The 20,735-nt window shown below is 42.9% G+C and overlaps 1 protein-coding gene across 3 annotated transcripts in view; it reads right to left on the minus strand.

Annotated features, from left to right (window-relative positions):
* Positions 1 to 5,126: 5,126 nt before the first annotated feature.
* The window catches only part of LOC118413114 (cysteine-rich motor neuron 1 protein-like), a 45,073-nt gene continuing 29,464 nt past the window's right edge, over positions 5,127 to 20,735 (minus strand). For all 3 annotated transcript variants that reach the window (XM_035816300.1, XM_035816291.1, XM_035816307.1), the window contains exons 6-16: positions 18,767 to 18,891; positions 18,377 to 18,559; positions 16,791 to 16,991; positions 15,979 to 16,098; positions 14,725 to 15,006; positions 13,749 to 13,961; positions 11,957 to 12,172; positions 11,422 to 11,649; positions 8,702 to 8,902; positions 7,194 to 7,298; positions 5,127 to 7,003 (exon numbers count right to left, since the gene is read on the minus strand). In XM_035816300.1, coding sequence (XP_035672193.1) covers positions 6,651 to 7,003; positions 7,194 to 7,298; positions 8,702 to 8,902; positions 11,422 to 11,649; positions 11,957 to 12,172; positions 13,749 to 13,961; positions 14,725 to 15,006; positions 15,979 to 16,098; positions 16,791 to 16,991; positions 18,377 to 18,559; positions 18,767 to 18,891 — 2,227 coding nt within the window. In that variant the 3' untranslated portion in view covers positions 5,127 to 6,650. The remainder of the gene's footprint in view (positions 7,004 to 7,193; positions 7,299 to 8,701; positions 8,903 to 11,421; positions 11,650 to 11,956; positions 12,173 to 13,748; positions 13,962 to 14,724; positions 15,007 to 15,978; positions 16,099 to 16,790; positions 16,992 to 18,376; positions 18,560 to 18,766; positions 18,892 to 20,735) is intronic.

The raw sequence follows: 20,735 nt of genomic DNA on the forward strand, positions 1-20,735 counted from the left end.
ACAATCTTCCCGAGTAGCTAGATAGGAGGTAGCTGGACGTTGTTACGATCAGATTTTATGCAGACTACCTTACACTTATCAGGGTGTAAACTGAGGCCCCAGTCAAGAAACCAGGTGGATACTAGTTGTAGATCTATATTTGTGGTGGCTGCCACTTCCTGCACAGTCTTGGCTGAGTTGTAGAGAGATGTGTCGTCTGCAAAACAGCTACCAACACCTGTTGCAAGTTGTATTTGTTTGTTTGTTTGTTTGGCATTATGACCATCAAACTGCCGGTTTTGTACACTTGCAGTAGGTACATGTAAGACCAGATTGTATTGTACATTTTGTACTTTGCTTGGATTGATCCTCACTGACAGGACAAACCTAGCTGATGGATTCCTCCCACTCAAAAAGTTTCTATCTGGATTCTTGGAATTTGATGAGACTAACTTTTGCTTACAGATCCCACTGGTCAATCCTTCCCAAGCATTTTTATTACATTGCCTGGCCCGATAATAAGTGATATTAGTATTACCTGACTGAACAATTGTTATTCCATTATTCAGTACAAAAGTAATGGACAAGTTTTGTAAATAGACAGCATCCACTATGAATGATCTTTCTCTAGTGACTGAGAATGTCAGTCAGTCAGTCAGGCTTCTCAGTCACAAATGAAAGATAGCGGATGCCGTCTAAAACATCTGACCATTTACATATCTTCTCCAGTTGCTTTTAAGTTGAGTACCGGTATATCATTACTGGATGTTATACATTTGTTGATGAGCTTCTCCATTGTGCCTAACTAGGATGAGACCTTCACCCACACATGCACTCCGCCCCCACCTCCCACCCTCTAGTTGTCAGCACCTGTCATCCCTTCTGAGTCTGTTGAGAAGGTTCAGGGTCCTGAGGATGTCTGCAGCTAATTAGGTGTGACTACCCAGGGGCAGAGGGCACATTCTTGCAGCAGGCAGGGTCAGTCTGAAGTGACCATTTGTCCTGCCCAATTAAGTGTCTGGCCACACTTGTATCACTATTACAGGGGATGTTTTGTCAGAGCCAAAGTGACCAGATGCAGTTGTTGGTCTATCCACCTAACAGAGATTTACCTCATTTTTAAAGGCCCTCAATGCCTTATCAAGGCTGGAAAATCAATTGAAGACAATGTCATTAATGTACATAACGTTACTAAGTTCAGAAAGCACTTTCCCATAGCATATTGACATTCATGGATCAATAATGCGATGCTGTTGTGTAGTGAGAACACGTTGGAAATCTGCACGCTGACAGAATATTTCAATCTTTCCAGCCCTGATATTGCATTAACTTAAGGGCCTTTAAGGTTTAAAGCTGTTGTGACTGGTAAATAAAACCAGTAACAACTGTTTCCACTTTGGTTGCACCTGCAGAAAAATTAACTGACAAGCTGTCAAATAAATCTTCCAGAATTCTACAGGGAAAGGGCCACATCAACTTTACATGTACTTGTTGTTTACTTAATTCTCACATCAACTTTACATGTACTTGTTGTTTACTTAATTCTCACATGTTGGCAGAAAATTACTGGAGTGGGGAGATGATTTCGTTCAAGAAGACGCACAAGTATATTGAAGAAAAGGGCTTTCTTCAACTATTGGGTTCCAAAATATGAGCAATACCGGTATGGCTGATAATGTGGCATCCTAAATGGTAAAATTGTGATTTTCTATTTTGCAAATTAGAAAAATTGAAGCAAGCAAAACCAAGAAATCCAACTGATGTGGCCTAATATGTAATTGATTGCCTATCTTACAATGGAATCCCTTGTTGTTAGATGTCCAGCCTGGTGGGGGTATAAACTCCTGCCAAACTCTGGGAGCTTCATGTAAACCCAGCTTGTCTTCAATGCCAATGGCTAATGTCCTGCTGAAAGAGCCAAGCAAACAGATGCACAACTCAGCTGGGTCTGAGGGAGGCTTTCTCTGCTAGCCTCTACCAGGCTCCACATGTTGCTGGAAATTGGCAGACAACAATCAACATGTCAGAGGAGTTATAGTTTCTCGACATCTGTACTTCTAGTATCTGGTTTGCTGCTATTTTTCCAGCAACATGTGGAGCCTGGAGTGGTAGCTGAGACTATTTTAAGCACTGAATGGCACCTGGTTAAGGGGAATAGATTACCCCCAGTTGACAAGTCTTTGGTAGGAAGTAATAGGACTAACGTTACAATATAACTCAGTTTGTCTGTAGCAACAGCACAGCTTTTGCTATATTGCTGGTACCATCACAGTTTTCTGTATATTTTTGCAACATTTCTCTTTTTAGTATTGCTTTTTCAAATAATTTGTAACAGGTGCAAAACAGTCACTTAGATGGAGCCAGATCTTCACATCTGATTGGAGACTATATTTTCCTGCCAATTTTTCAGTAGTTGAGTTTGATTGACTGGAGTTAGCTTCATCTCTGCCGTTAGGTGGCGCTTTGCTGAGAAGGTGATTGGTCCCAGGATGTAGGATTCACCAGGCCACATACACACACAGGTGTTATGCCCCTCTTTGTCCCCCACGTGTCTGGTAGTAAACATTCTGAATTGTTACACCTGTGATTTGGATACAGGTGTGAGCAGGTGAGACCATGTAACTTAAGGCCAATTATCTCATATGGACAGGTGCATTGTAACTACCTGTGTCACGCCTGACACAGAGGCAGGACACATCTTTTTATCCGCAACGTTCCGCAGCAAATTTGTGTTGTGAATAATATTTACATATCTACAGAAAGAACCCACCTGTAAATACTGAAACACAGTGGCAAAAGAGGGTTTTGCTGAAAAGCAACTTTTGCTTTGTCAGGAAATGTAATATGTACAAGGAAGGACTCTACTCCCCATCAGTTTCTTTGGGTCGCTGAAAAGGTATGGTAGAAATGGGCCAAACAAGTGAATCATGTTAGATGATTTGCCAGAAGTGTTACATGTAGTCACCCATCTAAAACAAATCTTTACTCCAACACCCAACCAAGCCAAATGACCCCCTACTCACCACCCACACAGAAAATCCTGGCTACTGGTATGCACAATATATGGCTAAAATGAAAGCCATAAAGAAGCCTCACATGAAACTTGAAAAGAGGTCATCCTTGAAGTTCATGGCCTGGATACCAGACCCCCAAACTCAGAGTCTAACTCTAACTCAGGGGGGGGGGGGGGGGGGCTATTGTAGAATTTCCTTTTAAATTTAGGGCATGTTCAATGCCATGGCCCTAACGCAAGGAGCTGCAAACTGTATATGCCCTGTAGACAGTCTGGAATACAGGCTACATTCTATACTTCAGTTAAAGATGAAAAAGAAGACGTGGTTTCTTTCCCTACAGTACCCTGCATCTTGGACAAAGCGTGCAACTTTTCCCACGGGAAAAATTGTCAGGTCTACATGTACCTAAATTTGAAACTCTGTTTCTGTGTTTACAGACAATTGTAGGAATGATTGTACTTCATTTATAGGTGTGTTGCATTAACCTATTTTCACACCCCCTCTACACCCTGCTGTTTGTTGACAGAGAAGAGATGGTCTAGTTGCTGGTTATGAAAGACTGGGTAAGGTTAGCCTCTGTTTGCTTCTGTGCTGCAGGTCTCGCATTACAATGTTTGTGCTGCGAGCTAATTATAAAGTTGGAGGGGTCGGATGTTTGCCCCTGTACCACTAAAGAATTACACCAGTACAGTCAAAACTGCCAATGAAGACCAGTTGGGGAAAATAAAATCTTGCTCTGTGTGGACAGATGGTCACTATAGACAGGATTCTTGATGATATTATAGGTCAATGAAATTTCTTGGTTCACAGATTTTTTCATAAAAAATATGGAGCGAGAGGGCGAAATAAAAATTGTAAAATGGTTGGGGTAAAGGTAACGGCTAATCCAAAACATAAAGAAAAAAGTTTTCAGCTTGAAAAAAGTACAAAAACACTATTTTTGTACAGTAACAGCACCTGTACCCACACTTTAAGGAGCTTATAATATAAAGGCCAATTTGCTACACCAGAAAGTTGGTGAATGGTTTCATTAATGGTGAAAATGGTGGTAATTTTTATTTTTATTTTTTTTCCCAAAAAATAGGAGCGAGCGAATCCGTGAACCAAGAAATTAAATCGGTGTGGCCTAAGGTCAATGAAAAAATTATCTGAGACCACAAGAAAGTAGCACATGGGCTAGGTGGTCCTTATGTAGAGGTGGTCATTAAAGACAGGATTCTTCATGTTTGTGTCAATTGGAAAATCATCTAGTAATGAACCTACAGAAAGTGGCACATGGACCATTATGTAGAGGTGGTCACTTGTACAAGTTAGACTGCAGAAGAAGCAAAATCCATGTTCAAGATTTTGATGTTTTTTTATTAGGCCACAGCAAGTAAATTTTATGGATGGCATCAGCGCACTCATTAATTTTCACCTGATTTCAGAAAAAAAACAATCATTTTTTCTTCTGCAGGGATGGTCAACATGACGATAAAGTACCAAAATAAGCAAGTATATTGTGTTGTAGCCTAATAATTGTACTTGTAGAAGTGACACTTGCGAGGTACCCAGGACTTAAGATGTAGAAATGAAACTTATTGGATAGTTGTAAAAGTGACACCAATATGGAAGCCATGAGTGTGGTTACCAACTTTGTTGGCGATGCCAGTCTACCACACTAGTGTCACCTTTACCACACCAGTACATGTCTTAAATACAGGAATGAATGCCTTGTTGGCTCTGATACCATATTTTGTCCCTTTAATTCTTTTTACAACAGTCATCACAGCTTTATGGTGCCTATTTTGAAAATGAAGCCATCTTGTTTTTTTTCCCCCATCTTGTTTTTTTCCGCCCTATCGCACGTTTTTTGCAGTCTGCAGAGGATGTCATCCATAAGATTTACTTGCTGTGGCCTTAATAGCAGAAAAGCATTATTTCTATAAAAGTAGTTAATCATAGTTAAAAAATTTTGTGTATTTTTGTGCATTTCTATCCTAGATGCAAAATGTATATATTGTATTTATTATGGTACATGCTTACATGTAATAAGTTTGTATAAAGAAAAGTCTTAAAATATATTCTAGATACCCCTCAATATCATAAACTTATGCAACAGGCACCTCACAGTGAATCATTCAACACATTTGCTAAGATGTTTCAAATTTATTGCTCTTTCTGCTCAAAATGTACAAGCATAGTAGAGAATAAATATATTGGTAGAAAACAGATCTCTCCATTCGGACTTTCACTCTACACAACCCATCCCTCCACAACTGGTACACAAATGAAGGTCTATGCATGAAAACAACATATTTGCTAAAATGTTGCTTCCATACAAAAACTTCGAATCTTCACAATGAACAATTCCTCTTCAAAACTGTCATGGAAACCATTTAATATTCCTATTGTCATATTCCCTGATACTTCGTGTGGCAATATTAACTTTCTTTCAGGTTGGGCAGGTTACATGTTGACTACACCACTGGATGTCTTGTTGTTAAAGAATGGAACCAGAACATTATTGAATGACGGAAACTATTTGTCAGTGTCTGACAACATTTGGTTTAATATGCAAGCTTTATGCCATATGTAGGAAGGACAGTACATCACTAGTATCTTACACCACATCCTTTCAGTCACAATAAATTAGAAGAGCCATCTCTATAGAATAAATTACACTGTACAAGTCTATGACAAGCTGGCCTACTAAATATCTAAAACAATATTTAGAAGCCAGACGAAACTGCTTCCTGATTCTGCTAAAACTCTGCATAGACAGAAGGGCTTACAAGAGAGAATGCTGGAAGTATATCTTACAAATAAATACATCTTCATTTTCTACAGCACATAGTGTACACCGCATCCTCAATGCAAAAGCATCCATACACCTTCGAAAAACATCCATGATAAACTACACATAAACACAAATTTTCACATGCTTTGGAGCTCTAGTGCTTTGCACAGAGTAAAGGAACAGAACTTCTTGTGCCTCCAGGGATAGAAGCACTTGAAAGGTATACGAGATGGCAGACATTTGACTCTTCTGAGGTGTGCGTTGCTTTTGCATGTTGAACGCTTTCCCTATAAATTTATGCTGGGCAGCTGGCATGATTTTGTCTCTCTGTACAGTAAAATTTGCATTGTTCCCATCGAAAAAAACGCTTTAGAAGCACGCTACAATTTACACATTTGTTACGGGTGGTGCTCCTCTCCCCAGACGGACTTTCTCGTACTTCAACTGTACAAATGCTGCTAGGATTGCGCTACGTTCAAGCCTTTCCTTGGAGGATTTTCACACTTATGGTTCTCATGACGGCACATGTAGGCAGTGTGTTGCACTGCTTTGTTTCTACTTAAGCTCTCCCTACTGTTGACATGTCAATGTCGAGTTGCTGTCCCTATATATAATATATTATGACAGGTGGTTATGTACAAGACTCGGGTGAACCAGGTCAGAGGTTACACAGGGTGAACCAGGTCAGAGGTCACATGGGGTGAACCAGGTCAGAGGTTACAGAAGGAGCACCCAATGAACCTGAACTCTGTCGTCCCGGTTCTCCCGGCAACCGTCCTCAGCTGCACCACACAAAAGCAGCATCTTTGCTACAGTCCCATTGCAACCGGTGGCCGCCCGCCTTTTCTCTTCTCCCCTCCCCCGCATGAATGCACACATCACACGTGCTGCACTCCCGGGTCCCGCATACTGTAGTACCCGCTGACCCGCGTGGGCTCGATGTCGCTCCAATGTCTCCTCTCCACCTCCACCTTCACTCCGTTTTTGTGGTCCACGTACACGACGCTGGAGTCCTGCAGCCCGCCCGCGGCGGTTCTCCGCGGCTGGGGCGGCGTTGAGGACTTGAAGACGACCCGGCCCATTCTTCTCTTGGCGATGATGATCGACACAACGAAGAGCAAAGCCAGCGCGATGATGATGAGGGCGATGGGAAGGACGACGGCCAGGGTCGGGAAGCTCGGCGCTTCAATACCTCCCATCTTGTTGGCATCCGGGATCTCATTGCTCATTTCTGTGGAGGATAAAAGAAAGCATTTACATCTAACATCCTTAGGGACTGCAAGTAACTGATGAAGAAAGAAATTTTTTTATATCCTACAAATTTCCAAGTAGCTCACATTGTTAGCTACAATCTTGAATCTTTTAAGTTACTAATAACTTTGTTGTAATAACTTGACCACTCGAGTGAAAATTGTGCTTACCTGTTGTATGTACAGGTGACAGTGGTGTTGTGGTGAATGCAGGGGTAGGCTGAGCCTTTTGTCTTGTGCTCCCTCTCGACTCGTTGGGAACTTCTGTGGTCAAGTCTGGACAGGGAACAAATGACCATCAGTAAATAGTAAGTTAAGTGCAGTAAAACAAAACCAGCATTAAAACAGTTGGTTACAACACATGTGGACATATTCACAGGACATTTCCTTTCTTTAAGGATTCCTCACGATTCACTGGAAAGACTCATAATAAAATCTTAGAAAGACAGCAGACCAGAACTAGGGTAACACATTAGATCTGTGGGACTCCCCTGCTATGGCCTACTTACTTAATTGACACAACAAAATTATACGGACTTCCATGTAACCTCAGTATATAATCTTCTACAACTATACACAATAATAAATTTGTTTTTCATATAGTAATTTCAAGATATAACTGATGACTTTATTGCTATATGGTGTTTGACTACCCTTTCTTACAGTTTCAAAGACTCTATCAAATATTTTCTGTACTTTCCTATTTATACACAGTAAGATGTGTTTACCCCTAAAGTGAGACAAAAGTCTTCATTAAGTCTGTATTGGCAAAGGCAGGGAGAAGATTTGACCTATTGCAGTATCAAGGAGATTGGTTATCACAAATACACGGATTACACATTTCCACCGCATCCGGCCTACCCCTTTTATCGTGCCAACAAGAAAAACAATACCTTGTAACCAAGGTCAATGTCGGAAAAGTTAAAACTGAGACATTCAACAAACTTGACTAACATCAAAAGACGGCTTTTGTGGGAATACGTGACTCAATACATCCTACATGTACATGTTACAATCTGACTGTTCAGGATTTAAACAGACAAAAGGACCAGGATAAAAAAGTGCCAAAAAGAACAACAGAAACTAACAAATATGTTTCACATCAAAGGGATGTCAGACACTTTGAGAACAAAGATCACAAAATACTGGACTTCTGGTGTCATCAACAAAGTTTGACTTGTCACACAGGATGCAACAAATCCACGTCAACATCCGTTCCAGATTTCTCGGACACAAAAAAACTTCCCACAGATGTGAGGAACAACCCCTCTTTCCAGCTGTTGAGCTGAACCAGTGTGGCAAGCCAGAATGTACCTGAGTATATTTTGGCCAAGATTACATCATGTAGATATTGTATTATCTTTGAATATTGTTTACCTGGATGTCTAATCTCCATAAAAGCATGTTTAAGTTTTGCTTCTTGTTTGAGCCTTCCATCTTCCCTGTCTAGCAAACCCTTACTGCAGATGCTTACAATATCCACTCCGTTAATAGTTCCGGCAATCATTATTACTTTTGAATTTATTTGCATACAAAATCCAGATTAACTCTCCCGCTCACTCCGGGACTCCAGGTGAATAATGTAATCACCGTAGGGCTGATACGAGATGGAGCTTTGCCAGGCCTCCATCCAGGTGATTTGTAGTGAATCACCAACTCCAAACGGAAGGTTGCCTTACCTGATCTACAGACGGGACAGCATTCCCCCGGCAGGGTGATCTGCTCCTCCTCCGGACACAGCTGCGGCATGCATATTCTCTGGGAGCACATCTGGTGACCCCCGACGCAGTAGCAGTGCGTGCACTGGTCTATATTCCACTTCTCCCCCTCCCTGTACGTCTGCCCGTTGTATCTGCACGTCGTCACCGCATTGGACGCATCTGCAAAGGAGAAGACTGTTTACAGATCTGCTCAAAGACTTTTATTGCTATTATCAGGGAAGCTCATGTTGATCCTGAAGAAGGTGGCAATGGTCTTTGAAAATTTGATCCATGTGAACTTTTGAGTTGGAAGAAAGTTTAGCATTATACTTCTATCACTATTGTGCACTATTCACTTCACTTACAGCGTCAAATGTCTAAGTGGCTAGGGCAGCGAACACGAGATTTTGAGGTCAAGGGTTTGATTCCTGGCATTTCTACCAAGACGTGTCTTTGGGAATGGCTGTTAATATGACTTTCCTCACTCTATAGGTACTGTGGTCAGGGAGGTTTAAGGCAGTGGAGACCGCTATGGGACCTTTGCCTAACATCTATTATCATAATACCGGTACGTTTACGACGATTTCTCTAGCCATACTGATTTGACAAATTGTCAACGCATCATTTTCTCCAGTTACATGTTGCTGTTATAGGTTACCCTTGCCACTTCTTCTGTGTAACTTTTCTGCCACTCTTGTCCTGCTAAAAGCGTAATATTGTAATTGTAACACGCCGCGGAATTACACGGCGAACGGGCGCGTGGTTGGGAGGGGGTACAAAATACCGGTAGGAAGAAACACGGCACAATTAACTGCCGCTATGTACATTTATACATCCTCTGATGTTCCTTCCTTTACTGTCAGTAAATGCATAAAACATAAACCTGCATGAGCATACAAAATGTCATGAGAAAACGGACGTATACTGTCAAGAATTTTCATTTAACTTCTGTCCGTCACAACCGCTATGACGTAACACTTCACTGCTAGCGTAGATATAAAAATGGCGGGAAAATGGCTGCGTACGTTCAATTTTGCCCATTCAGTCGTAGATCCGGGCTATTATGCAACGGTTCTTCACACTTTTACATGAGTTGTAGGTCACCAACAGAAATTCAAGATTGTTGTTGAATCATGTTCGTCTTGTGCCGTGAGCATGTGTAACTATGATCTATAAATTTGGCAATGAATGTGACAGTGTGTTCGTCCCACGACGAGCTGCCTGCCCCGAAATTTTAAAAAAAGTATACTGAAAACTTTTGGCCTTGTTGTCTTCGAATGTATTGTTATCGATGCTTTGTAAATGGTGTATTGGACACCTAGATGTCTGAAGTGTGCACAGCTCAGAAATAACTATTGTTGCATGTGTAGATCTCTTTAAGTTCCAGTATTTCTAATCTACCGGTATAAGTCTTACTACCGGTATTATGCCAATGCATGTTACATATTTTACTCTTCATTTTAGCCTTCTGTAGTAAACATTTCGGTCTGATCTCCATGTCAGCAACAATATCCAAACAAGATATGGACACCAACCAAGGTCAGAGTTTGTTTGCTTATTCCAGTCCGGACCCATTAACAGTGTTGTCATTCCACAGGCTGTTAATGCAGCGGTAACTACCTTCTGAGTTGTTATCTTTGCTAAGGGTGCCAGCTTATGTCGGGTATCAGATTCTGTTACTTCCTCCTTGATGGTAATGTTGAAGCACTCAAAACTGTGAATCCTTTAGAGATAACAGGGACACTTAGATATCCAGTCTCAAAGTGACAGACTTTGTGTCTACGGGCTTAATGTTAAAGACGTTCTAGGCATGCACCAGGACTTTAAGACTATATAAGGTATTCCTTGGATGCAATAATGAAGTCTGAAGGAAATTTGGTTCAAATCTCACGAAAATGTCTCTGCAACTTATTCCCTACTTTAAAGTCCCAAGAGCTTTGAGCAATTATCTTCTGATATTTCAAACAAACATTTACTCTTTTTGTGCAATACGTAATGCCAATGGGATTATTTCTTATTCCTGGTGTTAGTTTGGGATGAGTCTGAGCATTGGAGGCGCTTTTTACCAAAGGGGGGCTTAATCCAAGTTTCCCAAAGCTGCTGAAAAGTTTAAGGGTCACACTTTCTGGTGACACCACCTGGGGCGGCATGACAATTATCTGCTCTATCTGACGGATCATTTTGCACACATAATCCTACCTGGAACCAAGAATAATAAACCTTATCCTGAACTACGACCTGCTTGCTTTCCAAGCCTTCCAAAAAGTACTTGCTTTTCTGACTCGGAGGTGAAGCGGGCTCTTAAGAAAATAACTTAAGGGTACAGGTCTGATCCAGCCTTGAACAACATCTTCTCTATAGGAGCCATATATCAGATGGCTACAAGACTGGCTAAGTTGCAAGGAAGTTCCTTTAACTGCTAGCTCAGACCTATGTATTGCACCAGGGATCTGCATGTAGGTATTGCACCACATGTGCAGGTTGGTGCAGGTAAAACAGGAGTTGTGTAGGTACCAGTATTTCTTTTGGGTCCATGTGCTGCTATCTAAATCCTGACAACAGGCTAAAGAACGGTATTTTTAAGGAGCTCAGGATCCTTAAATTGAATTTTAGGGGTAGGTATGGTACATGTAAATGTCAGTTTTTGGGTATGCAAAAAAGCACATGTCAAGCCTTGAATACTGTAGGTTTGTCCTTACCTAAGCACTGAGGACAGCACTGCCCCTTCCTGAGGACTGGTCTCTTGCACCTGACGGGCGGACACGTCTCGGAGTAACACGTGATGTTGCCATGGAGACAGACACAGCTGGTGCAGACGTTGGCCTTCCAGGATTCCCCGTGGAGGAACATCTCGCCCTCCTCCCCATGGCACAGGATGGGCTCCGACATGTCCGGGGGCAGGGGGAACATGTCCGCTCCTGTATCGTCTGGGAATGGCAAAAATTGTTTTTAGCCTCATGCTTTAACCTTTAGCACACAGAAGTAGCCATTTGGCTACCAATTCTCTATTGGTATTGGTTATGGGGTTATATCTTTTATTATTGTATTGGTTGTCTTCCCTTGTTTCATGTACTCTCCAAGCAGAGGTTCTGTTGGCTCCTGCTGTTTTTTGACGTGTTTTAGGCATTTTTGTCTGGCTTTTATTTTGTTCAGTTTTCTTCATGTTCGCCATCCAAACCTCTGCTTGGAAAGCATGGTTCATAAAATATACCAAAAAAAAAAACAGTCCCTCACCTGGACATACTGCACAACAGGACCCGTCCGTCCTGATGGGGTTCTGACACAGGAGTGGGGGGCAGGCCTCGGTGTCGCACAGAACCTGGCCGTTGTGACATGTACACTGCGTACACTGGTCCAGCTGCCACGTCTCCCCCTCCACAAAGTACTCCCCACCCGGAGAGTGGCACACCGTGGGGTTCGCTGCCGGCTTGGAGGCGTTGTCCACATCATCTGTGTCAGAAAAGATTGCATGGATGAATAAATGAATGGCTGAATGAAGACTTGTTGGGTTTCATTAGTCTGTTTATCGGTCATGACATACAGTATGGACATGCTATCAAAGCTGACAAGACCATTTAGGGGACTGATAAATTTTGGCCTATGTGGAAAAGTAGTCACTATAGACAAGATACTTAATGCTTGTGTCAATGCTTGTGACAATTGCCTGTAACATATCTGCCCCATTTATTTTCATGAACATACCTGCCCCACTTATTTTCATGAACATTAAACTAGCTGCAGCCCAAAGCGACTTTGTGAAAGGAATACCCCCACCCCAGGTGCAGACCCTGTGCCAGTTGTTTGCACAACTGAGGAACACACATGTCGGAGCGCACCAAAAATATACAGGAGGCAGCGGGACATGGAGGGAGCAGCATGCCATAATTCCACATGGCCACTTGTATCAACTCACAACAAAGGCTCAGGGTGCTGGCGTGTTGTGACAGGTTAAGGGTGCCTTCCTGTCAGGGTCGAGAATGTCAGCGGCAAACCCCCTGTTCTCTGTATTTTTTTTCACCTTCAAGGAAGGTAAAATTACATCACCTAAACCCCCTAGTCTGTATGTATTTTTCATCTTCACTTATATCATCCAAACCCCCTTTTCTTTTGTTTTTTCTTCTTCAAATAAGGTATACAATTCAAACCCCTGTTCTGTGTGTGTTTTTTCACCTTCACTCCCATCATCCCAAACCCCCTTTCCTCTGCTTTTCATTCTTTTCATTCTTCTTACATTGTCCAAACCCCCTGTCCCATACATGTTCTTTCTCCTTCGTTCTGGCAAGGTCAAATTACATCGTCCAAACGCACTTCCCTCTGTATCTGAGATTAAGGCATCTTGTATGTCTATCAGATCAGATTTGCTGGGCATAGCTTTCAACAAGGGAGGGTGTGAGAATTTAACAAGCAGATCAAAGATGGGGACAGAGACAATATAACTCCAGCCTCCATGCGTTGACCTTCTTTGTAAGAAAAAGCACATTGTTGTATCTCCATAACCTCGGGTTTATTGGGTATCGGTTTCAACAGGGGAAGTCGTAGAAATTTTAAGACGAATGTAACGATTGTTATGACTGTGGGTGAAGACAAGATGTAACTTTATCTTTGACAAACTTATCTTTGGAAGACAGTTTGGTGGTTTGAGAACAATGGAAAATTCCACTGGCGTTGTATTAAAGCTTCCAGGATAAGCTATACTTTCGTTTAAGAATGTATATGACTAACGTACCCTGAAAAGGGTGAAAAAAGTGAAAGTGACCCATCTTGACCTAGTTAATTAGCACTGTAATGGTCTTATCCTCTGCTGGTCATGACAGAGAAGACAGCTGTTATGTACAGCATTTACAGGTTGATTGTCTCAGGGGAAATTCACCAAGCTGCTTTGCCTTTCCAATAGCATGCCACAACAGCCAGGATTTGAACTCCCAAACTCCATGTCCAGAGGCAGGGTTGCAAACCAATGTACCATGCATGCTACCATGAATGTGAGGTGGTGGAAGAAGGAAAAACAGGAGAGACTGGGACTTACCAGGACAGGTGGGACAGCATTGCCCGGCTCTGATGATGGGCTGCTTGCAGCTGGGGGCGGGACACGTGATGAGGGCGCACATCTCCTGTCCGCCATGACAGTAGCACTCGCGGCAGCCGTCGTGCCAGCCCTCCCCGTCCTCGTAGCGCTGCCCGTCCATCGACAAACATGAGTCGGCAGGGATGGGGAAGGACGGGGGCAGGAAAGGAGCATCTGTGAAACATAAAGGGGAAACAAAACATTAGTCAGTATATATAGTCACAATGTAGCTTTGGATGAGTTGTGGCTTGAAATATTTCTTTCTGGCTTTAATGTATAAAATTACCTGCATTAGATACCCTCACCTCTCAGTCTGACACTGGGAAGCACTTCAAATCTTTATGCAATTGCATAACTTTCACAGGTGGCAACGATCAGAACAGCAAACAAAAATCCACATGCTCGTACCCAGTATCGGTGCAGGCAGGCATACTGTATGTGTTTTACCTGCACATACCTGTACGTGTAAGTGGTAATCCCAGCCCTGAAAGTAACGAATGCCATTATGATTTCTGTTTTGGGTGTTTGGGGCGTGAGTCATACTCGCTGTTGAATGTGCTTACAGGCATACATTGTCCCAGACCCTCGTGGGAGACATCAATTTTGGTTAAATAAAAACGTTCCTTAAATCAGACTGAGTGTGAAGATACAATAGATGTCTGTTGGAAGTAAGACGGCCAGTCGCTATCTTGGCCTACTTCCAGCATATCCAGGAACTAACACCAAGGTGCAAACAAACACCAGAGGAGCACGCCACTCAGGATGGCATGCTGTCTGTGTGCTTCCGACTTCTCCCTTGTAAGTCATCGCCCACAAAATTCATCTGAAACTTCCAGGGTGGATTTTCAGGTGACCCCTAAAGATCCCCCATAAAGGAGATTAATGACTTAATACCCCCTCCCCTCCCCAAAAGGAGGATCTGGTGACTGATACTGACCTTTGCACTTGCAGATATCACAGCCCTTGCTGTTTTGCACATAGCCGAAGGTGCAGTGCTTCTCGCACACGAACTCGGGACACTTATTGCACCGGCACATCTCGCACCCATGCTTGTTGATCTTGTAGCCGTAGGGGCACCTCTTGTCACAGTCTTCCATGGACTTGCACTTCTTGGGGGCGGGTTTGCACTCACAGGTCTCGCATCCCTGACGGTTGACCTTGAACCCGTATGGACAATGAAGGTCACAGTTGTCCAGGCTTCCATGACACAATTCTTCTTCTGTATTGTGAAAGCAAAGAAAGTTCAAGATTTTGAATTAACCAGTATAAACAAGAAAAAAAAGGAAAAATATGGGGCAAAGACTTTCCTGAAAAGTTCTGCAAAAAAATTAACTTAATTGTCTCAAATCAGCATTTGCCAATGTATCCTTATTAATGGCATACTAACTTTGATCTATCTATAATTTCTCCAATGAACTCATAACAGAGCCCTGTTCCTAATTAGCCACATAAATTCAATTTCTTGCTTCTTGAATTCAAAAAGTTAAATTGTGAGCTGGAAAATGAACATGAAGCTGATAACACAGTCAGATTCAAAACTTCGTTAACACAGTTTCCAGGAGGGAAGTAAACTTAACCTCCAAAACTTTAATGTCACAGATAGCCAAATAACAACATTGGTGTGGGCCTATTATAAAAGTCAAGGATTGAGAAGTGAGAATTTTTTCAGACGACTTTATGAAAACCTTGTGTTGCTGGAGCGGGTCACAACAAGCCGGGTTGACCCATTAACAGCAAGGCTGGGAAATACCTCTGTCTGTATGGTAGGTTCATCTTCCAGGATTTAGTGTAAGTGCGATAAGTCAATAAAGATGTCTGAAGTTTTGGTAAGTCGTGTCACAAGAAACTCAAAGGCAACAACAGATCTCGACACATGTGTAAACTTGCTGTGCTCCCATTTTTCTTCCGTTTCATCTATGCAAACGTATACAACACTATTACTACAGTACTTTGATGTCAGCTATGGTGAGCTGGCTCTTTCTTTTGAAGTGTAGATGATTCTTATAGTCTCTCTAAAGCTGGCCTTTCCACATGTAATGGATTTCAAGAGTGAGAAAGAGGTCAGCGCTGGCTTTTTGAGAAACCTGTTTCAGCCAGACACAACAAGCGGCCCGGCTTCTAACATTTCTGGCCCCTGCCCGTGGTTGTGACAAAGATAGCCCCGCAGATGTGAGAGTCTGCTGACACCTACCTGTGAGGCACTGACAGACCGGGCAGCCGAAGATGTTTGACCTGTAGCCGTGTTTACAGGCCAGCGTGCAGTTCTCCATGTCGGGGCAGACAGGAGGGGGGAGGGTGATGTAAGTCGGCTCTGCAGGATGGGAAAACAACTTGGTCATATCCAGTTGCTTGAGTAACTGCGTTTTGGCCTAGAAGTAATTGTCGGCATTGCCTATCCTGATCTATAGGCAGTCAGACTCTAATAAAGGTATTTCTCAGTACTGTCAACAAATAATGCACAATAATCAGGTAAGCTTTACAGGTGCTATGCAGCAGACTGATGTACAATTTATGATCAATGACAGCTACCAATGACAGCTACTACAAGTGGGCGTCACCTGAGATAAATTCTTGACAGACTATAGAATCAAGAAAGAAATTACTTTAGACTGTCATAAGAAAGAGGAAAAGGCTGACAAACAAATGTACGGAAGAAAACAGATTATTCTACTGTAAACAGCAAAATAAACATAACAACATCATCAGACAGTTGCAAAGGAAAAGAAAAGCGGATATGGTAAATGCTGAAGCAGCATTCAAGACCTAACGCAAAGAAAGAAACAGAGGTTATTATTAAACAAAAGAAGTCACAATAACACAAGAGATATGCCTGCCATTGTAGAAATTGTAGCAAAGGCATTTTGCAGAGGGGACACAACAGAAAGAGGGTAAAGCAAAGGTAGAAGCGCCTGTCCCAAGTTGTCAGGTGGACTGTCCTACAGGAAGACAACAGCAAGAAGTGAATACTAAAGACAGCGGGCGGTCCTTGTCATCGATCGCTACCTTCACAAACTGGACAGCATTCTCCCGGAATCTTCTTAGGGTTAAAACAGTGGACAGCACAAGCTGTGGCAGTGCAGTGCAGGTCCCCGTTGCTGCAGGTACAGAAGGTACAGTCGTCCATTTTGTAGTGATCCCCGTGCGCCAGAAGCTCCCCGCTGTCCGTCATGCAGAAGAGATTGGTGACGGGGCCTGGCCATGGGTCTGGGTGCATGGAGAGGGTAATGATCAGGAGTTAAATGTTTGCATTCATCGTGTTCCTTGGCAAAAACTCTGATAACAGGGCTCAAAATAGTTCTTCCTGCATACTTGTGCTGGTGCAGCTGATATTCAAAATCACCTGCACCACATTACCTGGTACTGGACCCTTCTTTTTTTTCATTTCAGTCCATCAGAAAATAATGTTTTGAAAATGTATCATTTTGGATTTTATTATCAGTGTGCATTTGGGGCTGCTACTGGTTGTAAGGTACTATAGTATCACGGTCTGGTTTTATAATACTATAATAGCCCAGTGCAGGTTAGCTGTAGGTAGATATCATAAAAACCAGCACAGCTCCTATTTTATGTCCTCTAACCTACAAATGCAGGTGGTATTTTGAACCCTGAGTCAGAAAGTTTGCAATAGTCCTGAGGAGGCAGGGAGAAACTGGCACAAGGCCATTGGAGAAGAGCCCTGCCTCAGGAGTGTTGTCATGGGCGGATAGTAAACTGGTAAACAAAGATAAGCTGATCCATGGTGCAATCAACAACCCTGTCCCTGTAAGACAAACCACATCGTGTCCTAATCATCCTGTTTCTGTCCCTCCGAGTTCCGCTTGCCTACATGCGCATTTCCTGATGATACCAGCGGTAAAATAGGTCAAAGTTGATTAACAATGTCCTTATCCTTTCATTCGGGATTGACTCAGGCATTTCTAGATGCTGTAAGTTCATGTATTTTTGCTCGAACTTAATTTTGGGATAAAAGGGGAAAGAAGTTTTTCGCAGTGTTTTATGATAATAACTATATGATACACATTGATACCATTGGAAGTCAAGAATTAATGGTGGAAAGGAAACAGTCAAGACTGCGAACATAAAACCACTGCCAACATTTCAAGACTTCACGGTAGTAAAAAGGTAGGTCAAGGAGAGTCTAGTACAGGCAGAGAACTGTACTCATCAAAATGCAGCCTATGGCTTCACAAGTCACCTACAACTGCCCTCTACTTTGTAGATATAACCTACTTCTTATAATCTGCTCAGCATGATGCTGACAATGCAGTTGCCCTATCAGTTAGCTTGTCTCCTCTGTACCTAGTTTAGCTGTGTGCAACACAACCCTGTTGTTCTAACCTGATAGTGCTATGGGGGTGTAGGGTGAAAGACAGATACTGGAATGAAACAACATCCTTTGATAAGATAAAAGGTTCATCCAATGATCACCCAATAGATATTCGATAAACAAGCAGACTTGTCTAGACAAAATCATCTAAATCTAGATTGAACCTAAACTGTACAAGGCTGAACCTATCTATTTTCCTGGCCCTCAGCTATCTCGTTGAAACCACTGCAAACATCTCAAGATGTACAGTAATTCAACTGACCTTCACAGATGGGGCAGCACTCGCCATCCGGGACGTAGTAGTTCTGGCACTGCAGGTCGCCACACTGCGCGGTGAAACAGAAGGACAGACCGCCGCTGCACTTGCAGAAGTGGCAGGGGTCCGGCCGGAAGGTCTCGCCCTCGCTGTACTCCGTCCCGTTGTGCATGCACGTGGAGTTGTTCGCTGGGGTGGCATGGGTGAGAGAAATAGCAGTGAACCATTTGAAGCAGCAGTAAGACCAAAGACGATATGCTTACACTCTACCTTATAAGTGCTACACAATTCAGCCAATGGCGAGTTGGTCCTTATGCAGAGGTTTCCATTTGTACAGGCCTGACTGAAACTAATAACCAAGCAGTACAGAAGAAGTGAATAAACAAAGTCTCCTACCTGGCACACACTCGAACACGTCGCAGCAGGACCCCGGCTTGCCCTCTCCTTTCTTGATGATCCTGCGGACTGTGCCCTCTTCACACTGGCTTGTCTCCTCACAGATCCCTGCCCGGCACTCACAGCTGCAAGATCAATGATGACAACAATCATAAGTTTCTGACAAATTTTTGCCTAAATATTGAGTTCAAATGACAAGATAGATACAATTAATGAACATAACAACATTGTGGGACATGTAGCTACTCTAATTTCAAATGCCAATGTTCCAAAACAAGAGGACATCCATAGGTGACCCTGATGATATGCAATGCTTTCATTCAATAGTGTAGCATGTAATGACTTCCTTGACTTCTATTTATTGAGTACAACTTGATGATCCAATGACTGAGTTAGTGTGTATAAGACTCAGGATTTATTTTGTTTGAATGGAGCATGTGCCTGACAACCTCCAAGCAGATGTTGGGGGTAGAAAATCGTAATATTTTCTGACTGTGACTGGATTCAACAGCAACAGTCCATGAAACATTTCCACTTTCTACTTCCACATCTTCTTGGATATTACAACAACCCCAGAGAGGAGTAGACATATACACTATGATACAGTTTGGCAGTCCCCGAGTGCATTGTACATTCGGCATTATTCCAGACAATTTCTGGCATGATCAGACCCATCCTTCTATAGTTTGGCCTAGGCATGCCCATCTTAGAGAGACTGTCACAACTCTTGGAGGGACATTGTCAGACGATGGGCACACACACACACAAACACACACACGCAGGGACCTGGAGGCAGAGTGCGAAGAGGAGGTATGCCCCCTATGCCAGGAAGGCCTGTCCGGTGCCCCCGACAAGGAAAACAGGAGACGGGGCTGGCATGCCAGTGTGAAATTGCGAGCCCCTGGCATGTCCTCCCGGACTAAATTTATGAACTGTGTTGTCATCATAGTAATTCTGTCATGGATCAAAATAACAAACAGGACCCCATAGTCCTGATTTTAAAAACAAGCAGCACTGGAGTCAGACCCCAAACACACACAAACAGCCATCTCTGCACGTGCCCACCGATACAAACACTGCCATCTCTTTATGACCACCAGAGTTATGGTCAGAAAACAACTGAGTTGAGCACGGCCAAACTGAGCCCTTTTCTTTCCTCCAGCCTAGGTTAGAAACCTCTGCACAACATCTATCACTGTCAGCTGCAAAGTCTGACAAATGCCAAGACTGATAGTGTCATGACCAATCAGGTCAGGCCTGGAAACCCAAGCATCTGCCCTCACAACCCTGCAAAGCACCTGTTCCACACTAAAGGGATCTTTGCTCACAAGAGCTGCTGGTGCCTCATCAACTGACTAATCATAGTGCAGAATGCCTGCAGCAGGTTTTACAATGCTGGCCCCAATTACATGCATGTCGTTCCGTTTGCTTTGTGTGACAAATATCCCATCTACCACAAAAGAAGACCAGCGCCAGGATTAGCAAAGGGTCGTCAACAGGTCCTCCCGTAATCCCCCCATTTCCTGGGGCTGATTATCCCACTGATGAAAACCTGACCCACTTGAACATCCGCCCTCAACCTTGTCATCTATGGTCAAGGACAGTTAGGGAGGGGTCGTTAGAAGTATTTTGATGTACTGTGGCTTGACCACCTCTGACCAAGCCAGGCAACCTATCATTGGATGGAATGCATGTAGAACATCCGATGGAATCATTACGTTTTGTCACTCACCTGTACAGCCTTCCAGAAGTTGCATAAAATTTTCGGTTATGTCATTAACCTTAAGCATACTGGAACACCTGTTTGGCTACCAAATCTCTATTGGTTATGGGGTTAGGCAGCTAAAAGGCTAATTTAGACTTGATAGCTGCTCAACTTAGGGCACAAACTCCTTGTCTATCCTGACTACTGAGAAGCATGTTTTCAGAGAAGTAGAGACTCTTATTGACATGTTTGCCATGAGTAGTG

Source organism: Branchiostoma floridae, chromosome 1 (genome assembly GCF_000003815.2).
Source record: "Branchiostoma floridae strain S238N-H82 chromosome 1, Bfl_VNyyK, whole genome shotgun sequence".
Classification (NCBI taxonomy): Eukaryota; Metazoa; Chordata; class Leptocardii; order Amphioxiformes; family Branchiostomatidae; genus Branchiostoma; species Branchiostoma floridae.